The 21737-nt window shown below is 36.8% G+C and overlaps 1 protein-coding gene across 2 annotated transcripts; it reads right to left on the bottom strand.

Annotated features, from left to right (window-relative positions):
• Window positions 1-358: 358 nt before the first annotated feature.
• On the bottom strand, window positions 359-11571 carry LOC107663359 (glycosylated lysosomal membrane protein-like). 2 transcript variants are annotated; one of them, XM_016453568.1, is made up of 6 exons: window positions 11390-11571; window positions 10076-10348; window positions 6670-6861; window positions 6369-6587; window positions 3357-3622; window positions 359-1146 (listed from the first exon to the last, which is right to left on the bottom strand). In XM_016453568.1, exons 1-6 carry the CDS (start codon window positions 11486-11488, stop codon window positions 975-977), a joined length of 1221 nt encoding a protein of 406 aa, XP_016309054.1. In that variant the 5' UTR covers window positions 11489-11571; the 3' UTR covers window positions 359-974. The 2 variants fall into 2 exon arrangements, with proteins under 2 accessions (XP_016309054.1, XP_016309055.1); XM_016453569.1 differs by lacking the exon at window positions 359-1146 and adding an exon at window positions 1204-1391.
• Between the last annotated feature and the right edge of the window lie 10166 nt (window positions 11572-21737).

The following is a 21737-nucleotide window of genomic DNA, read 5'->3' as shown; positions in this document are numbered from 1 at the left end:
AAACTTTCCAAAAATCGCTGGAAGTATTTTGTACAATTACAAGAAATGAAATAACATTTTAAATAAAATTTCATTTGCATTTAATATATTTTTATATTTTTCTCCTATCAGATACTACAGTAAAATTACTTTACTAAAAAAATTGAAATCTCTTTTAAGACCCTATAAAGATTGCAATCAATGCATCAAGCTGTTGCTTTTGTAATGCTGTTATTTCACTGATTTATGTCATATTCCTCATGTTTACTAATTTTTATTTTATAATGCAATCTTGTGTGTAGAGTCTGTTTCCACTTGAATATAATGTTTTTTTTTTGTGTTTATAAATAAATGACGCACAAGACATCAGTCCACAAAGTGTTGAATAAATTTATATAGTGAAAAAGAAAAGTTTATGAATCCATATTTACATTTTTATAAGTCACTAAAGGCAACAACAACAACAAAATGGAAGATTTCAGAGTGTTTCTACATGGTGCAAATGAACGTTTACAAAACGCCTTCACCATAAACTCTCCCACGAACCACAGTTATGTTAAAAACATCAAAACTAAACAAACCCCTGAGAATCTCCGACAGTGCAGTTTCCATTAAATATGAAAGCATTTGCATAGATTTCAGAATTGAAGAGAAAATAATGTTTTAAATCTTTAAAATGTGCGCAGCTGTCATCAATCTGGTCAATTAAATCGATTTTACAAGCAGGATTTTGACACAAACAAACATCAAGTATGAAAAATGATGGCGTAAAAACAAAACAATCACATAATATCTCCATTGCACTTTCAGTATTTATGTGCGATCGACAAAGGTGTAAAAAAATTCAGTATGTAACACATTTAAATCAAAACCCATCCAGAGAGAGTTATTCTGTGTAATTGGTCAGTTAAATTGAACTCCCTCATCCACTCGTCAGTAACCTCATCACTGATTGGCAGGTGTGTGCATTGGGGCGGGGCTTGTACCGTAAGGTCTCAGTTGATTGGCTCGTAGACGGATGAGTGCGACATCCTCTTGCGGATCCAAACAAACACTCCACCCACAATAATGATGGCCAGAGGAGTACCAAGTCCAACAGTGATGATAATAATGATTAACGTGGAGAACGAATCGGCCGGAGGCTCGCCCATTCCCACTAATACAGTCCTGAGAGCAAAGCAATTCAAACAAACATTATTAAAACAGACCAAACACACACTCACAATATGGGCTATAGTTCATTTAACATGCTCTAAAGCTGTAGGTTGTGATTTTATAGGTGTAGGTAGAGTACATTACAATTTCCACGGTGTCACTTTAATGTTCAGAGTGTCTTTTATTTTTGACGGTTTCAGAACATTCTGACTCAACCAATCAGGAGAGTTTGGGGGCGTGGCTATCTGTTTGATTGACTGATGGCAGAAAAGGGGTGTTTTCAGGAAGAAAAAAAAAGTTACAAAAAAATATCTTCAAATAAAAATATGCAATAACAATTTAAATATTTCAAATATTTAAAAAAAAAAATTCATAACCAAACATTTTTAATATTTCATTATTTTCTAACTAATGAGCAAATATGAAAAAAAAAAAATACAATCTAATATTCATTTAATATGAAGAGCACGTTTAATATTTAGAATTCAAATATCAGAAAATATTCACATATTATTACAAATATTTTTATTATTATTATTATTATTATTATTATTATTATTATTATTTCCTAACAGGGCAAGTATGGGTTAAAGAGTAACCAAGCGACTACAAAAGAATCAATAGAAAAGTACAATCAAATTACAATCCATAAACAATCCAATCATATTTTATTATTAATTATAATCTAACAGATACTTATCAGCAAGTATGGGTAAAAAATGTAAATGATAAATTAAAAATAACACGGTTTTTCGCATTTTTTTCACCATGTATTTTGTCAATTTTTTTCACCATTGCATAAATTGAATAGCCAAAATGTGGTTTTTACTGTTTTGTCTTGCTTTTCAAAGAGACAATCAATAACAAAACAACAATTTAAAAATATTTACTTAATACTAAACGTTTTTAACATTCTTGCGTACCAACAAAGCACAATTTAACTTAAAACGAACAAGTCAGTAAAATAATATTTTTTGGCCATATCCGAGACCCCCGTCTTGAATCAGGCATGTATTTTTACTGTACAAATAAATGCAGACTTGCTGAGACCTCTTTTAAAACATTAGAATATATTACATATCCCAATCTGAACGCTGTGTGAATGTTATAATAAATGTATTAACAGAGCTGTTGTAATTATTATTATCATTATTATTGTCTTACTTTTTATTTTATTTTGCAGAACAGTAAAATTATAATACTAACATGTTGATTATGTTGATTGTACCTGGCTCAAAAATACAAAATTACAATTAATCAATAAATAATTTAATATTTAAATAATTTAATATTTATTTAAAACCCCTTAACTGTCACCGTCCCGTATACGGGACGCCTAAGTTTACTTCACTATAGTACAATTAAATCCTAATATATATCATTGGAAAGGTCTAAGACTCCTAAATAGATATTTTACCATTTTATTTTGTTACAAATTATGTAGGAACAGAAATAGATTAATTTATGACAAGAGTGCACCAAGAGTCTGACAAATCTACATCATAACAGCATTTATTTCGTTGCTTTTTTCCCGATCTCATGTTTTAGTAATCATCATAAGTTATATACCATTAAAAGCTTAAAATCTCAAAATTCATCCTGTGAAAACCATTTTGAAATCGGACATTTCTTTACCATAGAAATGGTACTTCAAAATCTTTTAGCAGTCTCCTCCCCCTTCCGTCATATTACAGTCTTTTAGAATCAAAACTTGTTATAATCTTGACAAAATACATATCGTTGGAAAGGTCTGAGTCTCAAGATTCCATATTTTGTGATAGACGTAATATTGAGAGAGAAATTGATAGATTTGTGACAGAAATGCATACAAAAAATCAATCAGTTTGGGTGGCACCCGGTGGCTGTTTTTGGTATAACGCCTAAACAAAATTGCATATGAACCTTTTTTTTTAATGTCAACTTCAAATTTGGAACACAACTTATGTAGACATATGACTTTAATTTTATAGCAACTTTATATTTTTTTATATTTATTTTATGTAAAATAAAATAAAAATAGTACAATATATTTTCTTTACAGTAAATGTAATATTTAGTACTTTCAATATTTTCAATAAAAAAAAAAATATATATATAAAAAATTTTTTTAACATGTTATTGTTTCCTACGAGATACTTATCAGCAACTATAGGTAAAAAAAGTAAAATGCCGAATTAAAAATGACATTGAATGTAACAGTGCTGTGAAAGTGAGTGACTCACCAGCTGATGTATTTGGAGTCGCTGTAAAACACCGGGTCTTTATCGATGCCGAAGCTGATGTTCAGGCCGTAAGTATGAGGATTGTCTGTGAAATAGGCCTGGACCAGACCGGACTGAGGGATGCGGTTCACAGACACGAGCTGGGAGTGTTTGCATGGTGTGGCGTCCTCAAACACCGGCTGAGGTTTACGATACGCCACGGGTTTCCACTGATTATAACCCACAACACCGCTGCTGTTCACCGGAGACGACACCCACTGAGACACCTGACAGAAGAGACGGACAAACGCTCACAGCAATCAACTCAACACAGTTTAGTCCAGATTTCACATTTATACTTATGCATTTACTCTTTTATCCAAAGCAATAAAGCAATAAGCCCCAAGAAGCCACAGTATTCTTCCACCAAACAATGTAGCTCCTCAGAATCAGTTGTGGTTGCAACAAAGTGGTTGCTGAGCAACACACAGAAGTAAACAAAGGTGTATGTTACTTTGTAGAGTAATTTACAACAGCTTCGAACGTGGCTCAGCCAATCAGAATCAAGGACCGGAACTCTCCGTTATATAATGTTGTTTTAACAATAGCTAAACATTTTGGTAACACTTAAAGCCTTTATGTATAATGCATTACAAAGGTATTTATAATGAACATTAATCTTTTCATAAAAAAACAAAAACAAATGAATGAAAGGTTCAAAAATCTATTACAATAATGCATTATAATATTTGAAGGATGTTGGTCATGTGTTTTAATGCATTATATTTTCTAAAGGTTTAATAATGAATAGATTATAGTATTGTAATGTTTTATAATTGTGGTTACAATTTTAATGCATTAATACAAAGCATAATTACTGCATTCAAACTACTTTTCTATTGAAAGACTTTAAGTGAATTTTAACAGCATTTTTATTGTTTTTTATATACAAGTTTGAAAACTGATGATTGACCTTATTCAAATCAATGCTGGACTGATTAAAGCCTCATATGTGAATGTGTTTTATGTACTTTTTGTAATATAAAACAAAAACTACAAGTGGTTTTATTTTGCGTTCAGTAACCTGTACTTTATACTGCTGATCGACACTGATAAACATCATCTGTTGTTTTTATTTGTTCTTTTTATTAACTAATGTTAACCAAGATTAATCAATACTGTAACAAAGGTATTGCTCATTGTTAGTTGATGAATTAACTAGTGCTGTGAAAAGATTAATCGCAATTAATCGCATCCAAAATAAAAGTTTTGCTTGCATAATATATATGTGTGTGCTGTGTATATTTATTATGTATATATAAATACAAACACATGCATGTATATATTTAAGAAAAATGTTATGTTTATATATTAAATATATTTGTGCAATATAATATACAAGAATATAAATATATATATGTATACGCATGTAAATATTTCCAAAATATATACTGTATGTGTGTGTATTCATAAATACATAATAAATATACACAGTTCACACACATATATTACGTAAACAAAAACTTTTATTTTGGATGCGATTAATCGCGATTAATTGTTTTGACAGCACTAGAATTAACTAATGGGACCTTATTGTAAAGTTTTACAAAAAAAAAAAAAAAAACCCTCTTACACTTTATTTGAAGGTGTCCTTGTTACAGTGTAATTATACAGTTAAGTGCTGAGTAATATTTATTAACTACGTGTAATTACTACATGGTTAGGGTTACTTGCATGTAATTATGCATAACTTATTGTTATTATAATAGTAAGTACATGTAACATGCGTAACAAGGACACCTTAAAATAAAGTGTCACCAAAAACTCTATTGTGGCTTTGTTTAAAGTATTGTGTGAGTATCATATGTGACCCTGGAGCACAAAACCAGTCTTGAGGGTCAATTTTTCAAAATTGAGATTTATACATCATCTGAAAGCTGAATAAATAAGCTTTCCATTGATGCATGGTTTGTTATATACAAATAATACAACTATTTGAAAATCTGGAATCTGAGGGTGCAAAAAAATCTAAATATTGAGAAAATCGCCTTTAAAGTTGTCCAAATTAAGTTCTTAGCAATGCATATTACTAATCAAAAATTAAGTTTTTATATATTAACGGTAGGAAATTTACTAAATATCTTCATAAAACATGATCTTTACTTAATATCCTAATGATTTTTGCCATAAAAGAAAAATACAATAAAAATATAATTTTGACCCATACAATGTATTGTTGGCTATTGCTACAAATATATTGTGCTCCAGAGTCACAAATAGAGAAACGAGTATCATTTATCAAACCGAATCGTGACATGAGTGTATTGTTACACCTAGGGCTGCACGATAAATCGAAATTGAATTGAGATCGCGATTCGACAGAAGCTGCGATTGTCATGCGCATCTCGTCAGTGAAGCATGGTTCTGTGATCAGCAGTAAATCTCCATCCAAAGGCCAGAGGGCGCTCTCGCGCTGAAACTCCAAATACGCCTCGCAGAAGAAACCCAGAAAATGCCTATCGCTGCAGCTGAATAAACAGAAGATTCAACTGCTTTCATTGATTCAACGTGACTAATAAAGACACGACTACGACAACATACGGCTTATCGGAGTTCTTATTATTATAATTTTCATTAAAATAAAGTATATTTATAATGCAATGCCTTTATCACTGCTTAAATACTATGAAATATGTTGCGTGCCTTATTCTGTGTAAGAAGCCACATCATCTCACAGAAGGATTTATTTCAAACACTCGACTGACGTTATGAAGTGAGTTTGGAGTAAAAACATGTTATTAAATGTGGTATTTTCACATGCTTTCAGATGGAGCAGCATTTACTTCACAGAGCCGTAGTTCACTGAGAAGCTATGCAAACAGCTGTCATTATCGCGAACGATTTCTTCGATTTCAGAATTTCTTTACAGAACCGGCTTTACTAACAAAATGCACATGACAATCGCATTCGATTAACCGTGCAGCCCTAGTTACACCCCTAATTTCCATGTTTGCTGTATGGTAAGATGTTCACCTTAAAGATGGAGGGTGTGTACTCATCGTCTATAGAGCTGTGGACGTCCACTCGTCCCTCGAACCCGGATTCACCTACAGACTGAAACTCAAGAGCGAATCTGGAGTCGTTTCCTCGCGGCGTCACGCCATCCAGCCACACGTGCAGCTGCGAGGAGTTAGCGTTGTGACGGAGACTCGGCCAGGCTTTATCACGACCCTCCGACTCAAACGCTGAGAACTGAGGACAGAAGAGAAATCACACCAGTTACTGTAAGTCCACACAGAACGTCCTATACGTTAGTTCCTGTAGTTCTGCTGACCTGCAGACAGAGGGAGCCGTTGAGGAAGCTCTCCGTTTTCTCTCCGCCGCACAGCGTTACTCTGAGATCCGACTGGTTAGCACTGACGTTCAGGGTCCAGAGGAAGTTCTGCAGCTCGTATGGAGGGTAAAAGCTGGACTCTGCCGTCTGCTGGGGGTCTGCGGTGTTATTGACGTCATCGTACTCCCACACCTGACAAACAAACACAGCAGAGCTCATGCTTTCATTACTTTCTGTCTGTAAAGGCATCAGTGTCCCAAAGACACAACGGCAAGAACAGATAGGAATAAACTATTCAGTGTTCTTGTGTACACTAATAATAATAAATATTATAATTTCTACAAGTTGTTATAAAACAACACATTCATAAATAGAAAAGGCTTGTAATAAACTCTAATTATATTAATAATAATAATTAAAAGTATTGTTATTAACATTCATACATTTGATTATTGTTGTTGTTGTTATTATTATGAAAATAATACAATTTATTTTTATTATTATTATTTTGTATTACTACAAGTTATAATAAGACAGCACATTTATGAATCAGATAAACAAGATTAGGCTTGTAATAAACTATACAGTGTACTTGTGAAGTCTTAAGTAATAATAATAATCATCATTATTATTATTATTATAACAATTTAGTGTATTCGTGAACTTTAATAACAATAATTATTATTACAAATTTTGTTGTTATTATTATTATTATATAGAATTATTACAAGTTACTATAAAACAGCACAATTATAAATCAAATGAAAATAGATTAGGCTTGTAATAAAAAAATGTAGTGTATTTGTGAACACTAATAATAATACTAATAATTAATATTATTATTATTATTATTAATTATAATAAATGTTACTATTATTATTTACAATTACTACAAATTATTAAAAGTCAGCTCATTCATAAATCAAATAGAAGAGATAAGGCTCATAATAAACAATTTAGTATGCTTGTACAAAAGTATACTGTATAACAAATTATTATTAATATTAACAATTATTATTATTATTAATAACAAATATTGTTATTATTACTACTACTACAAGTTATTTTAAGACAACAAAACGGATGTTTTATTTATTTATTCATGTAATATTGAGTGTCGGTGCATCTGAAATAGCATACTTCCCTACTATATAGTACACAAAAACAGTATGTGACAATAGAAGTATGTCTGAATTAACAGTACTCTCATAAAGGAGTGTGCATACTATGGACACTTTACTATCCCATGAGGCCACAGGAGAGGATTTATGATCGGCAGTGACGCAACACAACTCACGCTGCTAGATCACGTGACAATGACAACATGGTGAATGTAGTACGTCCAGATTACATTCATACTATATAGAACATACTCTTTTTGCAGTCACATTTTTAAACTAAACAAATTCAAGATAGACTTAAACATAGCTTGCAAAATTACTTAGCAAGAGTGTCACTGCAGATATTCTTTACAACTTAAAAGTACTTAAAAGTATGTGAACTTTAACAAACAAGCACAAGTCAACCTGCCATACCAAACAAGGCCACAGGGAGACGCCAGAGGACTGCGTATGGCTACTATACGGATCTATTCAGAATCACTAAACACACCAAAATAAACCTGAAAAATGAAACCATTCTGAATGTGTGGAAACTCAGTGATCTGAAGGCGGCTCGATGTCAGAACAAGCGATCGTGTCTGTGTTTGGAGCGTCTGATGCCCATATGTACATAAACACCTGATCCTCACAAACTTCTTCAAAACACACTGCTTTGGCGAGGATCCGCTATAAAACACTCGCTGTACATTAATTTTGACAGCTATCTGAATATACTGAACTGGGTGAAAAATCAAAATATTGAGAAAATCATCTTTAAAGTTGTCCAAATGAAGTTCTTAGCAATGCATATTACTAATCAAAAAGTACGTTTTGATATATTAACGGTAGGAAATTTACAAAATATTACTTAGCAAGAATGTCACTGCAGATATTCTTTACAACTTAAAAGTACTTAAAAGTATGTGAACTTTAACAAACAAGCACAAGTCAACCTGCCATACCAAACAAGGCCACAGGGAGACGCCAGAGGACTGCGTATGGCTACTATACGGATCTATTCAGAATCACTAAACACACCAAAATAAACCTGAAAAATGAAACCATTCTGAATGTGTGGAAACTCAGTGATCTGAAGGCGGCTCGATGTCAGAACAAGCGATCGTGTCTGTGTTTGGAGCGTCTGATGCCCATATGTACATAAACACCTGATCCTCACAAACTTCTTCAAAACACACTGCTTTGGCGAGGATCCGCTATAAAACACTCGCTGTACATTAATTTTGACAGCTATCTGAATATACTGAACTGGGTGAAAAATCAAAATATTGAGAAAATCATCTTTAAAGTTGTCCAAATGAAGTTCTTAGCAATGCATATTACTAATCAAAAAGTACGTTTTGATATATTAACGGTAGGAAATTTACAAAATATCTTCATGGAACACAATCTTTACGTAATATCCTAATGATTTTTGGCATAAAAGAAAAATTGATAATTTTGACCCATACAATGTATTGTTGGCTATTGCTACAAATATACCTGTGCTGCTTAAGAGGCCGTTCACATGTCGTGCCTAAAAACGCGTGGAAAACACTAGGCGCGCTGCTTTCTGCTTTTTTCCCAAAGCGTTCGGGCGCTTGCGCTCCGGAGGCGTCTGCCATTGCTAAGCAACCATGACCTCCGCTCTGCTCTCCATGAAGACTCGGGAGTTTCAGCAAAGGATAAATGGATTTGCAGCACTAAAAATCGCTTGCAATAGCCCTGCTACTAAATTTATTTAAAAATGGCTATCCCTGTACAGCTATGATCAGCTGTTCCTTCATCTTGACTGAGCTTTCAATGTTGTTACGGGAAAGGATGAAGCTGATTGGTTGGTTCTTGTCACATGACCCGCGGTGCGCTTGCGGCATTCTGAAAAGTTGAAATGTTTTTATCTCGATGTGAAAAAAGAGCGCGTCGCACCGCGTGCGCGTCGCTTCCATTATGAGTGCGCCTGCCGCGCATCTTCATTTGAAATAACGAACTTGAGCGCGCAAAAAACGCGATATGTGAATGGCCCCTAAGACTGCTTTTGTGCTCCAGGGCCACATGTAGTGCAAGTGTTCACACTGAAAATTACAAAAAGAAAAAGTGCACTTTAAAAATCCGGATGATGCATTTAAATAAAATGTTGGACACTCGATGCACTCAACTGTCGCAGCTTTAATTATGTCACGAAGGGGACGGGGCTATCAGACTCTGAATATTAATGACAAAATTACTTTTTTAAAATTCATACACTACATGGCTGAGCACATAGTGTATAAGTGCATAGTGTGTGATTTGGGACGCAGTTTTAGACTCACTCTGGTGAACACTAGTGCGCTGCTGTACTGCACGCTGCTCTGCGGCTCCACCCTCAGGCTGCCGGATGAACTGCGGTTGATAAACACAGGCCAGTCCACCTGCACGGCAGACTGAGTGCTGTTCGTGTGGACCATCAGCAGCGCTGGAGCTCCAGCGTTACACAGCACGAAGTGCAGCGTGTCATTGAGCCCCAGACCTCGCACATGAACCAGACCCACTCCAGGAGGAAGAACTGATGGAGGAGTCAGACCGGGATTCAGCTCCACAGACACCTGACACCACGAGAGAGAAGAGGACATATTGACCACAGACAAACCTTTATAGCATAATCTGAATTATAGACAGTATAGAGAGTCCTACAGAGGTAAAGCTATCTTGCTGACTAACATAGACGACATTTTGTTGACATTTTAAATGGCAAAAACTGACTTGTGACAGTCTTGGATGTATCAAACAAATCAGAAGTGTTTGCTCCGTATGCTAATATTAGTTTTTTTCATGAATTTATAGTTGCCATATTTTCAAATAGTTAGAATATTGTTATATAACTCAAATCGCTGAAAATTTAAAAATAAATAAATAAATAATGACAACATAAAATTAAATGACACAATATACAAAAAAATAAAAACTATCACTTTTAGTGGTTGGAAAAAGTAAAAATGTTGGAAGAAAAACGTCATATTTTGTTAAATAATAATAATAATAAAGGTTTATCACATTACAATTAAAAGTGTATTTATAGCCTGTCAAATGTCTATAATGATGTGACTCTAAATGATCAGTTGAATCATTGAATTACGCATTATAATAATTTGATAACATAATAAATGTAGAATTATAAAATATGATGCAGGTTATGGGTTTTAAAAGTCTTATGTATGAAACAACATAAATAATAATAACCCTAAAACTTATATAAAACACAGGTTCATGTCACTAATTATACTGAAATATTATCTAGTTCTGTTTAAACCTTTCAAAAACACACAAAGAGGAACCTGATAACCAGCAGAACAGGCAAAAATCAACCTAAATGTACAATGGTAGTAAAATAGTGTTTTAGACAGAATACCACAGTGTAAAACCCGTATAAGATACAGGAACATTGTGTATTTATTATTATAAAACTTGACACACGAAATAAAATAAACACCACGTCCAAAGACTGGATTAAACAACGAAGCATAAACGTAATTCTTCTTCTAAACGGTGTCTATTGTGTAAATAATTGCAGTTTTGTAAATGTAATTTGTTGTTGCACCGGAATGAAGTTTGTTTCTTTGTTTTGTATCTCAGTGATACATTCTTACCTTCCGTCGAAATGTATCTCCATTTCCCAGGAATCCAAGCGCAGCGCCGAGCACAACAAACAGCACAGAACATACCGAATTCGCTTTAAACGTCGACATGTTTTAAACTATGAACACAAATGCGGAATGAAGAAGTGACATTACTGCTGTTGTTTCAGATCAGTCATGTGACCCCTGCAGCGGCCGTCACGTGACATCAACCTTAACTCATAAAATAGAAGCCCTGTTCATTTATTTTCGCGGAGTCCTGTAGTAAATCTGATTTATGCAGTACGAGTTGTAGGGTATGGGCAACAGGATATAGGTTTCAAAATATTATATGTAACTGTAATGCTGCTATTAGGACGGCGCACGTGATCATCACATGACACATCACCTCTTGTTGAGGGATCGAGGCCTGTGAAGTTGCAAGATCTTAAAGGGGTCATATGATGCGATTTCAATTGTTCCTTTCTCTTTGGAGTGTTACAAGCTCTTGGTGCATAAATAAGATCTGTAAAGTTGCAAAGACTAAAGTCTCAAATCCAAAGAGATATTCTTTATAAAAGTTCAGAGTCAGCCACGCCTACCTAAAACGGCTCGTTCTAACACGCCCCCACATGTCTACGTCACGATGTGGGAAGATTTGCATAACGCCACCCAAATGTTCACGCAAAGAAAGAAGGCGTAACTTTTATTTTCGCTGTAGTATTGTTGCTGCCACCGCCATGTCGTGAAGGCACTGTGTGCTTCGTTGTGAAAGCGAAACTACTTTGTTTGGTCTTCCAAAAGAGGACGATATCCGCTTCATCATGCCTAGAGTTGATCCGTGCTGGTCGCTGAGGAAATACATCAACTTCGTGCTGTGGATTGCCAGATCGGCTTTCACCGTGGACGAAGCGGAGTCCAGCCCGGGGTCGTCACATGTGGTTGCCGCAAGCCTACCGAACGCACCTTCGTCGAATCCGCCGCCTCTGCTCACTTTATCCCCCGGCCTCTGCTCACTGTAGGCCGCCGTGTGTGACACAGTGTTTCGTTGTGAAAGCGCAGAGACTGTAAGTAGAGTTTTTATATTTTATATTTTTTATATTTAAAGCGAGTTTTTTAACCCATCTAACCCATGCTTAAAGAACTAGTTTACCCACAACTGAATGTTTTGTCAATGTTTACGCATCCTCAGCTAACCAATGACAGCACACACTGGCCCAGCTAACCAATCACAGCGCACACTGGCCCAGCTATCCAAACTTAATTTGCTGTAAAGTTGCTTTGCAATGATTTGTATCGTGAAAAGCGCTGTACAAATAAACTTGAATTGAAAATTGTATTGAACTGACCCAGCTAACCTATCACAACACACACTGGCCCAGCTAACCACACAATGGTCACAACACACACTGGCCCAGCTAACCAATCACAGCATATTTCGTATTTCAGAAGGCGGGCCTTTATTTGATACAGGAACTATTCAAGCCGTTCATGCCAGACTGGGGAGAGAGGTGTTGTAATAATGTAAAATATGTGAAAAATAATGTGTTTTTCGAACAACCTAGTATGAGAGCCTGTTCTAGTACACCCCCAGAACAAAATCAAGACTTTGTAAAAGAGCATAATAGGACCCCTTTAAGTCACCGGCCATATGTGTCAGATGTAGTTTCAGATCCTTTTGCACACATGAAGGGCTCTGTTATGCACTTTTTAAAGCTGATCTAGACCATATTCAATAATACATACAAAACATTACATGTTTATATTATGTATAATTATGCCATGAAACTGTGAAGCTCAATAAACCACAACAGTAAGAAAACAGTACTTAAAATGATGTAGAACCTATGTATGCATTATGGTTTAGAGAGGAAATGGAAACACTTTTGCGGTTTTAAGAGATTGTGCATTGCATTGCAGCCTGTAGTTTGTTGGTATGCTTGACATACACAATGGAGAAGTTTGTGTTCTTTTGTGTTTTTTTTGTACAGGATAATTCATATCACTTCTGGAGGTAAATTTATCCTACTTTATGCTTATTTTAACCTTAAATATAATACGTTTTTTTTTATGTATCTATGTCATTTCAAATGCTTATTCTTCCAGATGTTTCAGAACATGAAATGACTCTGATAAAAGTCCAGCTGAACGAAAGCATCCGTCTGAACTGCAGCATGACCGACAGATATGAAATCTCCTGGTATCACCAGAATCCTGATTCTGGACGACTAACGCTACTGATGTCTGCCAAGACCAGCAGTGTAGCGGGAAGAAAACTGCTAGTTTGGTACAATCAAAACTGTAGTCTTCTGAGGAGAAAAACACACAGACAGTCCATAATCCTGACATATTGCCCCCCTCCCGGAAGGCGGTACTCACGCCGTAGAAACACCAGAGGGAGGCTCAGGAAGACAGAGTCCAGGGAGGTGACGAAGGAGGGAGGAGCCAAGGAGGCGACAGGAGGAACCAGGGCGGACCAGATGGAGGGAGGAGCCAGGGAGACGACAGGAGGGACTTGGAGCAGGAGGAGCTAGGTGGGACCCAGGCCACAGCCATATTGGCGACCCACAGTGGAGCCGACAGAGGGAAGAGCCATGGAGGAGGAAGGGCTGACGACTCCACGGGGCCAACCGAGGAGGAGGATGAGCCAGGGTGATGAGGAGGATCCGGAGGGCCAAGGCGGAGCAGATGGTGCCGGCGGCCGAGGCGGGGATCCGAAAGGACGCGGTGGAGCCGGAGCGACAGAGGACGAGTTGGTGGGCTGAGGGTGAGCAAAGGGGCTGCCAGACGACAGCGGATGAGGAGGCAGGAGTGGGCGGGAGGTCAGGCATTTGTGAGCCTCCAGGCTCTCGGGGCTGCCCTTGGGAACAAAACCCTCTCTTGACAGGACTTAGGAACAGACTCTCTCTTTGGGCTGGACTTGGAAACAGGAGCCCTCTCTGGACAGGACGTGGGAACCGCAGCCCTCTCTGGGCTGGATGTGGGAACAGGGGTGACTGCGGGCTCCGAAGAACCCTCAGCCATGTTGCAGTGGGCAGAGCTCCTCTCCGCGATCTCACTGGCCACGGCTTTCTTCCTCATGGTGGGCGTGGTAGCCAGCTCTCGCACCTGGTCTGATGTTACATGCAGCTCTGGCTCCGCGACGATCCTCAGCTCTGTCGCTCCTAGATGGGGGCTCGGGCTCTCCCTCATCGGTGGGCTCGGGCTTATGCTCCGCACCATGGGGAGATGGTGGGCTGGGATCTGGGTCGGGAGTGGAACTCCACGAAGGTGGCAAAATCCGCTCGAGGACCATCTTCGGACGACGACGCTCTGCACGCGGGTTTCAAGCTGGATTTATAGAACGCACAGAGCGTGTCGTCTGGATAGCTGGTCAGATAAGCGAGGGCCAGGAACAGTCTGGTTTGGTCCTCGAGCCATCTTTCCCCCTGGTCCAGCAGGAGGAGGAGGTATTCGGGGCGGGTGAAGGCATCCATAAGGGAACAACGGGAAAAAACACTGTACTGAAAACGGAAAACAAACGGAGGGTAAAGTGCAAATAAAGTCACTTTTGTGGGTCCGGGATTCTGTCACCAGAGATTGACGGATTGCCAGAGATAATCAACGAACACAGGTGAATCAAATAACTAATCACACATGGGGAAACTGGGTCACAGGGGCCACGTGGGGAGAAAAACACACACTGACAGTCCATAATCCTGACAGTAATAAAACTATTATTGTTATATTAATTACTATGACTTGGCTGTACATGTAAAATATATCTGATATTGTTCTTACTCCCTAATTTTGTGCAATTAAGTACGCTACCACTGTATGTTTGTTTTGGACATGTACCATAATAAATACTACAATATTTTTTGAATTACTCCATCAAATGTGCCATGGATGTAAGATGTAAGATGTCATAGTGTAATTAATGTAAGGTAAACATTTTAACAATGTGATTAATTAATAAATAATACAAAAGGAACTTCAATTTGTCATTCAAAATGGTTTTTGAAATGACTAGAAAATTGGTTGAACAGGACCGCAAACAATCACAAGCTGTATATACATACATACTGTATATGTATATATTACCCTTTGCCTTTGTTTTCTGCCTGTTACCCTGTTTTTGATCTTTGTTTTGTGGAATAAAACTGCACTTGGATCTTTCAATGTTTTCCACGAGTGATTTTGTGACAGAATGCTGACGCCATTTTGATCCAGCAGTATGAGGGACAAGATTCAGCTTCAAGGTCTGGAGAGACTTTGCCAAAAGGGAATGGAGGTGCAGGCCTTTGCCCAAAAGTTCTGGACTAGGGTGAAGAGGCTGGGTTGTCAGGGTGCGGACGTTAAAGATATTTTTAACTTAGGTCTGGATGAACCCTTACAACTTTGGGAGATGGAACTGGTGAAGTCATTGGATTTCTGGAACTTCTCCAGGTACTTGCAGCTTTGCAAAGAGGGAAAGGTAATTCACCACCGCCAGAGTCCACCTGCAGGGGCTGTCCCATCCCCACCTCCCTCATCTAGTCAAGCCAAGGACTATTCATTGATTCCCACGCTCAAGCGAATGTCGAGAAGGAGGAGGGTCCCCACCAGTAGTTCGACAGTTCGCTCCTGAGGAGGCCTGCCCAGAGTCTCTTCAGAAGATGGCTGTCATGGATGTCACGCCACAGTCTTCAGCCATCACAGATGCCACTCCTGTGCTCCCCAGTCACCGTGAACGTTGCATTTGAAGACACTCGGGCGTTCAAAAGAAATTTGGGGCTGATCTCTAGTTTGGCGGATCCACCACTGAGTTCAACCAGAGAGCAGCTGGCATCTCTGTGGTGATCCCAAGTCCGTTGGTCCTGGAGGACCCGACTCTGGTGGTCCCAGAAGTTACTGAGCAGCCAACTCTCTTTTTCTCACCCATGATCCTTGCCCCGCCGCCCCCGCCTAAGCTTCCTGCTTTGCTGGCCCTGGAGCCTGCTCCAGTCCGGGAGCCCTCAGAGTCCACTCCAGAACCCGCTCCGGTCCAGGATCAGGAACGGTCCACCTCCATCGCACCTCCCTCCTCGACTTCTTTGAGGCATGGTGGAGCATCTGGAATCCGCTCTTTAAAGCGGGGGTGATGTCCCAGCCATCTACTGCCCATAACAGCCACCAGAGGGCACTTCTTCTGGGTTATAGTTTGTTCTGGACTTCATTTGCCATCACCCTTTGTTCTGTCTATTAGTTCTCATTGTTCCCAGCTGTGTGTGATCAGTCTTATTAGTTCCCCTATATACCATGTTCTGTTAGCCCTTGTTTGCATTAGTATTGTTGTCTGTACTCTATGTTGGATTACCCTTTGCCTTTGTTTTCTGCCTGTTGCCCGGTTTTTGATCTTTGTTACAAAACAGTTAAACTTAGTTTACAAAAAAATAAATAAAAAATGTGTCATTCTGGACAGGCAAAGTTATAAAGATAAGTATTTAAACATCTCAAATAAACAGTTTTAGATGGAAGGGTTGAAGTACTTAATATATGCACAGATAAATTAAGTGATATTATTGGGTGTTTTTTCTTCCCTCCTATTTCCCCATCTTTCCAGTGCTTCACACTCCAGTCCAGGTGGTGGAGGTAATGCAGAACTGAAGCAGAACAATTTTCAGGGCTGTTCCTGTTAGGTTTTGGTTTCTTTTCTTTACACGTGATATAGTCAAAAATGACAGGATTAAGAAAAGCCTGTAAAATATGTAAGTCCTTATTTATATTATTTAGTACACAGCCAGGTTGTATGTTTGGTTACTATATGCAAATGTTTATTACTGTTTAGCAACAAAATGTCAACTGAACTAGCTAACCCACAAAATTCTGTCAAATAAGAGCTAGCTAGTCAGTCAGCATTTTTTAAAACTGAAATTACTTATTAGTCTGAATGTTTTTATTAGCACACTCTAAAAATACAACCTAATGTACTGAGTTAATATAAAGGAATTTTCCATACTGATTTTTATAGGTGTTTAGCATGTATTTTGTATTACGCATATTGTGTTGTGGTGTAGGGTTAAAGGAAATTTCCGTAAACTTAACGGAAGTTTGTTGATTTACTGCCATGACATTATCCGCTTTTCTACAGACCTTTTCTTGCAGTGTTGTACTGTTTATATATTAGCTTGAAATGCACAAATTATTACTGCAGTGAGAGCATTAGTTACAGACAGACCAAATTTCTACAACCTATTTGTGTCTAATGAGCCTTTTAATTCCATTAAACCATGAGGATCCGATGAACCCTCATCAGAGGTTTAACTGCAGTCTCATTTATTTAATATTTAAGCCAAAAATCCATTCAGAAGAAGAGTTTATAGTCAGACAGATTTTTGCATTCTTTAACAAGTTTCAGTATATTTCAAATGGCAAAATATACGTAAATGCTGAGGAAAATGTTGGGTTTGGAGTTTCATATTGGATATTTCACCGCAGGTGGACTATTAATGATGCTGTTGGACAATGTTCATTTTGCAGGTAAGTATTTTATTTCTGCAGTGTTTTTTATGGTGACACATTGCTGCCACAAACATTTTGTCCTACTCAATTATGTCATAATAACGATATGTTATGTCATTAAAACGGCATCTTTTCTCATAATAATGAGATTTTATGTAATTAAAATGATATCTTTTTCTCATTAAAACAACATCCTTTCTTGTAATAACGAGATGTTAATGCTGTTAAAACAATATCTTTTTCTCATTAAAACGATATCTTTTCCTCGCAATAACGAGATGTTCTGTCGTTGAAACGATACATTTTTCTCGTTAAAATGGCATCTTTTCTTGTAATAATGAGATTTTGTCTTTAAAACAATATCAGTTCTGAGATAAACAAGGATCTGCATGCTGCTAAAGTTACTGCAGGAAGGGCAATAGAAATACAGTATTTTAAATGTATTTTAATGTTATTGTTTTTATTGTAGCAGCATGTTTATTAGGAAATGTAGAAAATCTCGTTATTACGACATAATCGAGTAAAAAAATATTATGTGTGTAGCAGCAAGACGTCACTGTAGTTTTTAATGCCACTAAATCATGTTTTGATTTTACTTTTGTTTTACAATTTTTTTAAAGAAAGCATCGATACTCCATTGTTTCTCAGGCTCTGCTCCTCAGAAGAATTGTCAGTGTGCCCTGTCTTGTGATGAAGCGCATGAGCTGAAGAAACATGAGAGCGTTCATGTTCTTGTAGAACAGCATTCAGAAACAGTTCTTGATGAAATATTTACTGTCTCCAGTTTGTATGATGGAGGACGCTGTTCAGTGCCAGGTTGTTTTAAGAGGGACACACGGTTCATGTTAAAAATATACGCCAATAATGTGCGAGTACCTAAGCTACTGTACGACAAAACGGATTTACAGCCTGGTAAGGTCTTAATTGAACTTAATTGTCAAAAATTGGCAGTTTTGTCATAGTTTTACCCCCATCCCCATTCTGTTCCACTTAAGTTTTTTTTTTTTCTGTGACACATAATAGGTAGAATGTCCAGCTTAAGCATTTTCTGTACAGTTAAAGTGGATGCCAATATTGAAAAAGGAGAATGTATTATAAAAGTAGTACTGACTAACAATCATCTTCTCCGCCATTACCTTCAAATAGCATTTGCAGTTACAAAACTATCTAAACTATTTCTTTAAGTTATTTTAAAAAGTAATTCTATTATCGTACTGAAATAATAATTGTATGGCTCACCCTCTCGAATTTTCCACAGAGTGTGATACAGAGAAGAAAGAGGAGAGGAGTAAGTAAATTAAAGAAGGCTTGATTCTTGAGCTACACACACAATAAGTTTGTATTTATCAGTAAGAAAAAAAATCTCACAACATTGAAAATTTTGTCATTTGACGCAGTAATTCATGCAGAAATGTTTTTTTCTACCTGTGTTTTTTCACGCCCCAGGTGGTGCTGACAAGAACTCCTCCAACACACTCCCGATTTTGCAGATTTTTTGTGTTTTTGCTGTTTTTAAATGCCTGTCAAAGAACTGGTGCCATTTTCACCATCGAACACACCACTCTACACTGGTCTGATTCTGAAATGATCGTTTTGGACCTCAGACCAACACAAGACTCTCTACAGATCTTATCAGACTTTATAGCAATAATGTTTTAAAAAAATATTAAAATTTTATATTTTTGCAACATATATATATATATACAGTGGTGGCCAAAATTATCAGAACACTAGTATTTCCAGCAGCTAAAAATGGTGTGGACTATTAATGATGCTGTTGGACAATGTTCATTTTGCAGGTAAGTATTTTATTTCTGCAGTGTTTTTTATGGTGACACATTGCTGCCACAAACATTTTGTCCTACTCAATTATGTCATAATAACGATATGTTATGTCATTAAAACGGCATCTTTTCTCATAATAATGAGATTTTATGTAATTAAAATGATATCTTTTTCTCATTAAAACAACATCCTTTCTTGTAATAACGAGATGTTAATGCTGTTAAAACAATATCTTTTTCTCATTAAAACGATATCTTTTCCTCGCAATAACGAGATGTTCTGTCGTTGAAACGATACATTTTTCTCGTTAAAATGGCATCTTTTCTTGTAATAATGAGATTTTGTCTTTAAAACAATATCAGTTCTGAGATAAACAAGGATCTGCATGCTGCTAAAGTTACTGCAGGAAGGGCAATAGAAATACAGTATTTTAAATGTATTTTAATGTTATTGTTTTTATTGTAGCAGCATGTTTATTAGGAAATGTAGAAAATCTCGTTATTACGACATAATCGAGTAAAAAAATATTATGTGTGTAGCAGCAAGACGTCACTGTAGTTTTTAATGCCACTAAATCATGTTTTGATTTTACTTTTGTTTTACAATTTTTTTAAAGAAAGCATCGATACTCCATTGTTTCTCAGGCTCTGCTCCTCAGAAGAATTGTCAGTGTGCCCTGTCTTGTGATGAAGCGCATGAGCTGAAGAAACATGAGAGCGTTCATGTTCTTGTAGAACAGCATTCAGAAACAGTTCTTGATGAAATATTTACTGTCTCCAGTTTGTATGATGGAGGACGCTGTTCAGTGCCAGGTTGTTTTAAGAGGGACACACGGTTCATGTTAAAAATATACGCCAATAATGTGCGAGTACCTAAGCTACTGTACGACAAAACGGATTTACAGCCTGGTAAGGTCTTAATTGAACTTAATTGTCAAAAATTGGCAGTTTTGTCATAGTTTTACCCCCATCCCCATTCTGTTCCACTTAAGTTTTTTTTTTTTCTGTGACACATAATAGGTAGAATGTCCAGCTTAAGCATTTTCTGTACAGTTAAAGTGGATGCCAATATTGAAAAAGGAGAATGTATTATAAAAGTAGTACTGACTAACAATCATCTTCTCCGCCATTACCTTCAAATAGCATTTGCAGTTACAAAACTATCTAAACTATTTCTTTAAGTTATTTTAAAAAGTAATTCTATTATCGTACTGAAATAATAATTGTATGGCTCACCCTCTCGAATTTTCCACAGAGTGTGATACAGAGAAGAAAAGTAAGTAAATTAAGTAAATTAAAGAAGGCTTGATTCTTGAGCTACACACACAATAAGTTTGTATTTATCAGTAATCTCACAACTGATACAGAGAAGAAAGAGGAGAGGAGTAAGTAAATTAAAGAAGGCTTGATTCTTGAGCTACACACACAATAAGTTTGTATTTATCAGTAAGAAAAAAAATCTCACAACATTGAAAATTTTGTCATTTGACGCAGTAATTCATGCAGAAATGTTTTTTTCTACCTGTGTTTTTTCACGCCCCAGGTGGTGCTGACAAGAACTCCTCCAACACACTCCCGATTTTGCAGATTTTTTGTGTTTTTGCTGTTTTTAAATGCCTGTCAAAGGCCATTTTCCATTTTCACCATCGAACACACCACTCTACACTGGTCTGATTCTGAAATGATCGTTTTGGACCAACACAAGTTTATTGTAGCTAATAATCCAGTGAGATTTTTGTCTTGACGACAGCCAGTGCTGCACACAGAGATCTGATCTGATCATCATCAGTCTGTCTGGAGTAACATGAAGAAACAGAACAAACTGAGACTCAATCCAGAAGAACTGTCTCCAAAACGCTTCAAGAAACCTCCTGCAAAGCTACAGTACTCTGTGTGGAGCACTGGCTGTTGTCTCCTTGTGCAAACAAAAATCTCACTGGATTATTACAATTACAATTAATGGCAAAATTAATGTTTGGATGTTTGATATCATATTTCCTACTGACACACTACAGCAAAAGATAGAAATGACTGACTTAAAAACATTTTTTTTTAGCTGGTGTTTAAAGGGGTCATATGATGTTGCTAAAAAGAACATTATTTTGTGTATTTGGTGTAATGAAATGTGTTTATGC

The sequence above is a fragment of the Sinocyclocheilus anshuiensis genome, unplaced genomic scaffold (genome assembly GCF_001515605.1).
Source record: "Sinocyclocheilus anshuiensis isolate Anshui unplaced genomic scaffold, SAMN03320099.WGS_v1.1 scaffold2522, whole genome shotgun sequence".
Taxonomy (NCBI): Eukaryota; Metazoa; Chordata; class Actinopteri; order Cypriniformes; family Cyprinidae; genus Sinocyclocheilus; species Sinocyclocheilus anshuiensis.
This window is presented reverse-complemented; position numbering and strand designations above follow the sequence as displayed.

What these genes read in the sequence shown, in the direction of transcription:
- LOC107663359 (XM_016453568.1), bottom strand. Translation starts at nt 11,488, where the DNA reads ATGTCGACGTTTAAAGCGAATTCGGTATGTTCTGTGCTGTTTGTTGTG. An exon ending in ACACACCCTCCATCTTTAAG is followed by an intron (nt 3,623 to 6,368) that starts GTGAACATCTTA and finishes CTCTTCTGTCAG; the next exon opens with GTGTCTCAGTGGGTGTCGTC. An exon ending in GACTCCAAATACATCAGCTG is followed by an intron (nt 1,147 to 3,356) that starts GTGAGTCACTCA and finishes CTTTGCTCTCAG; the next exon opens with GACTGTATTAGTGGGAATGG.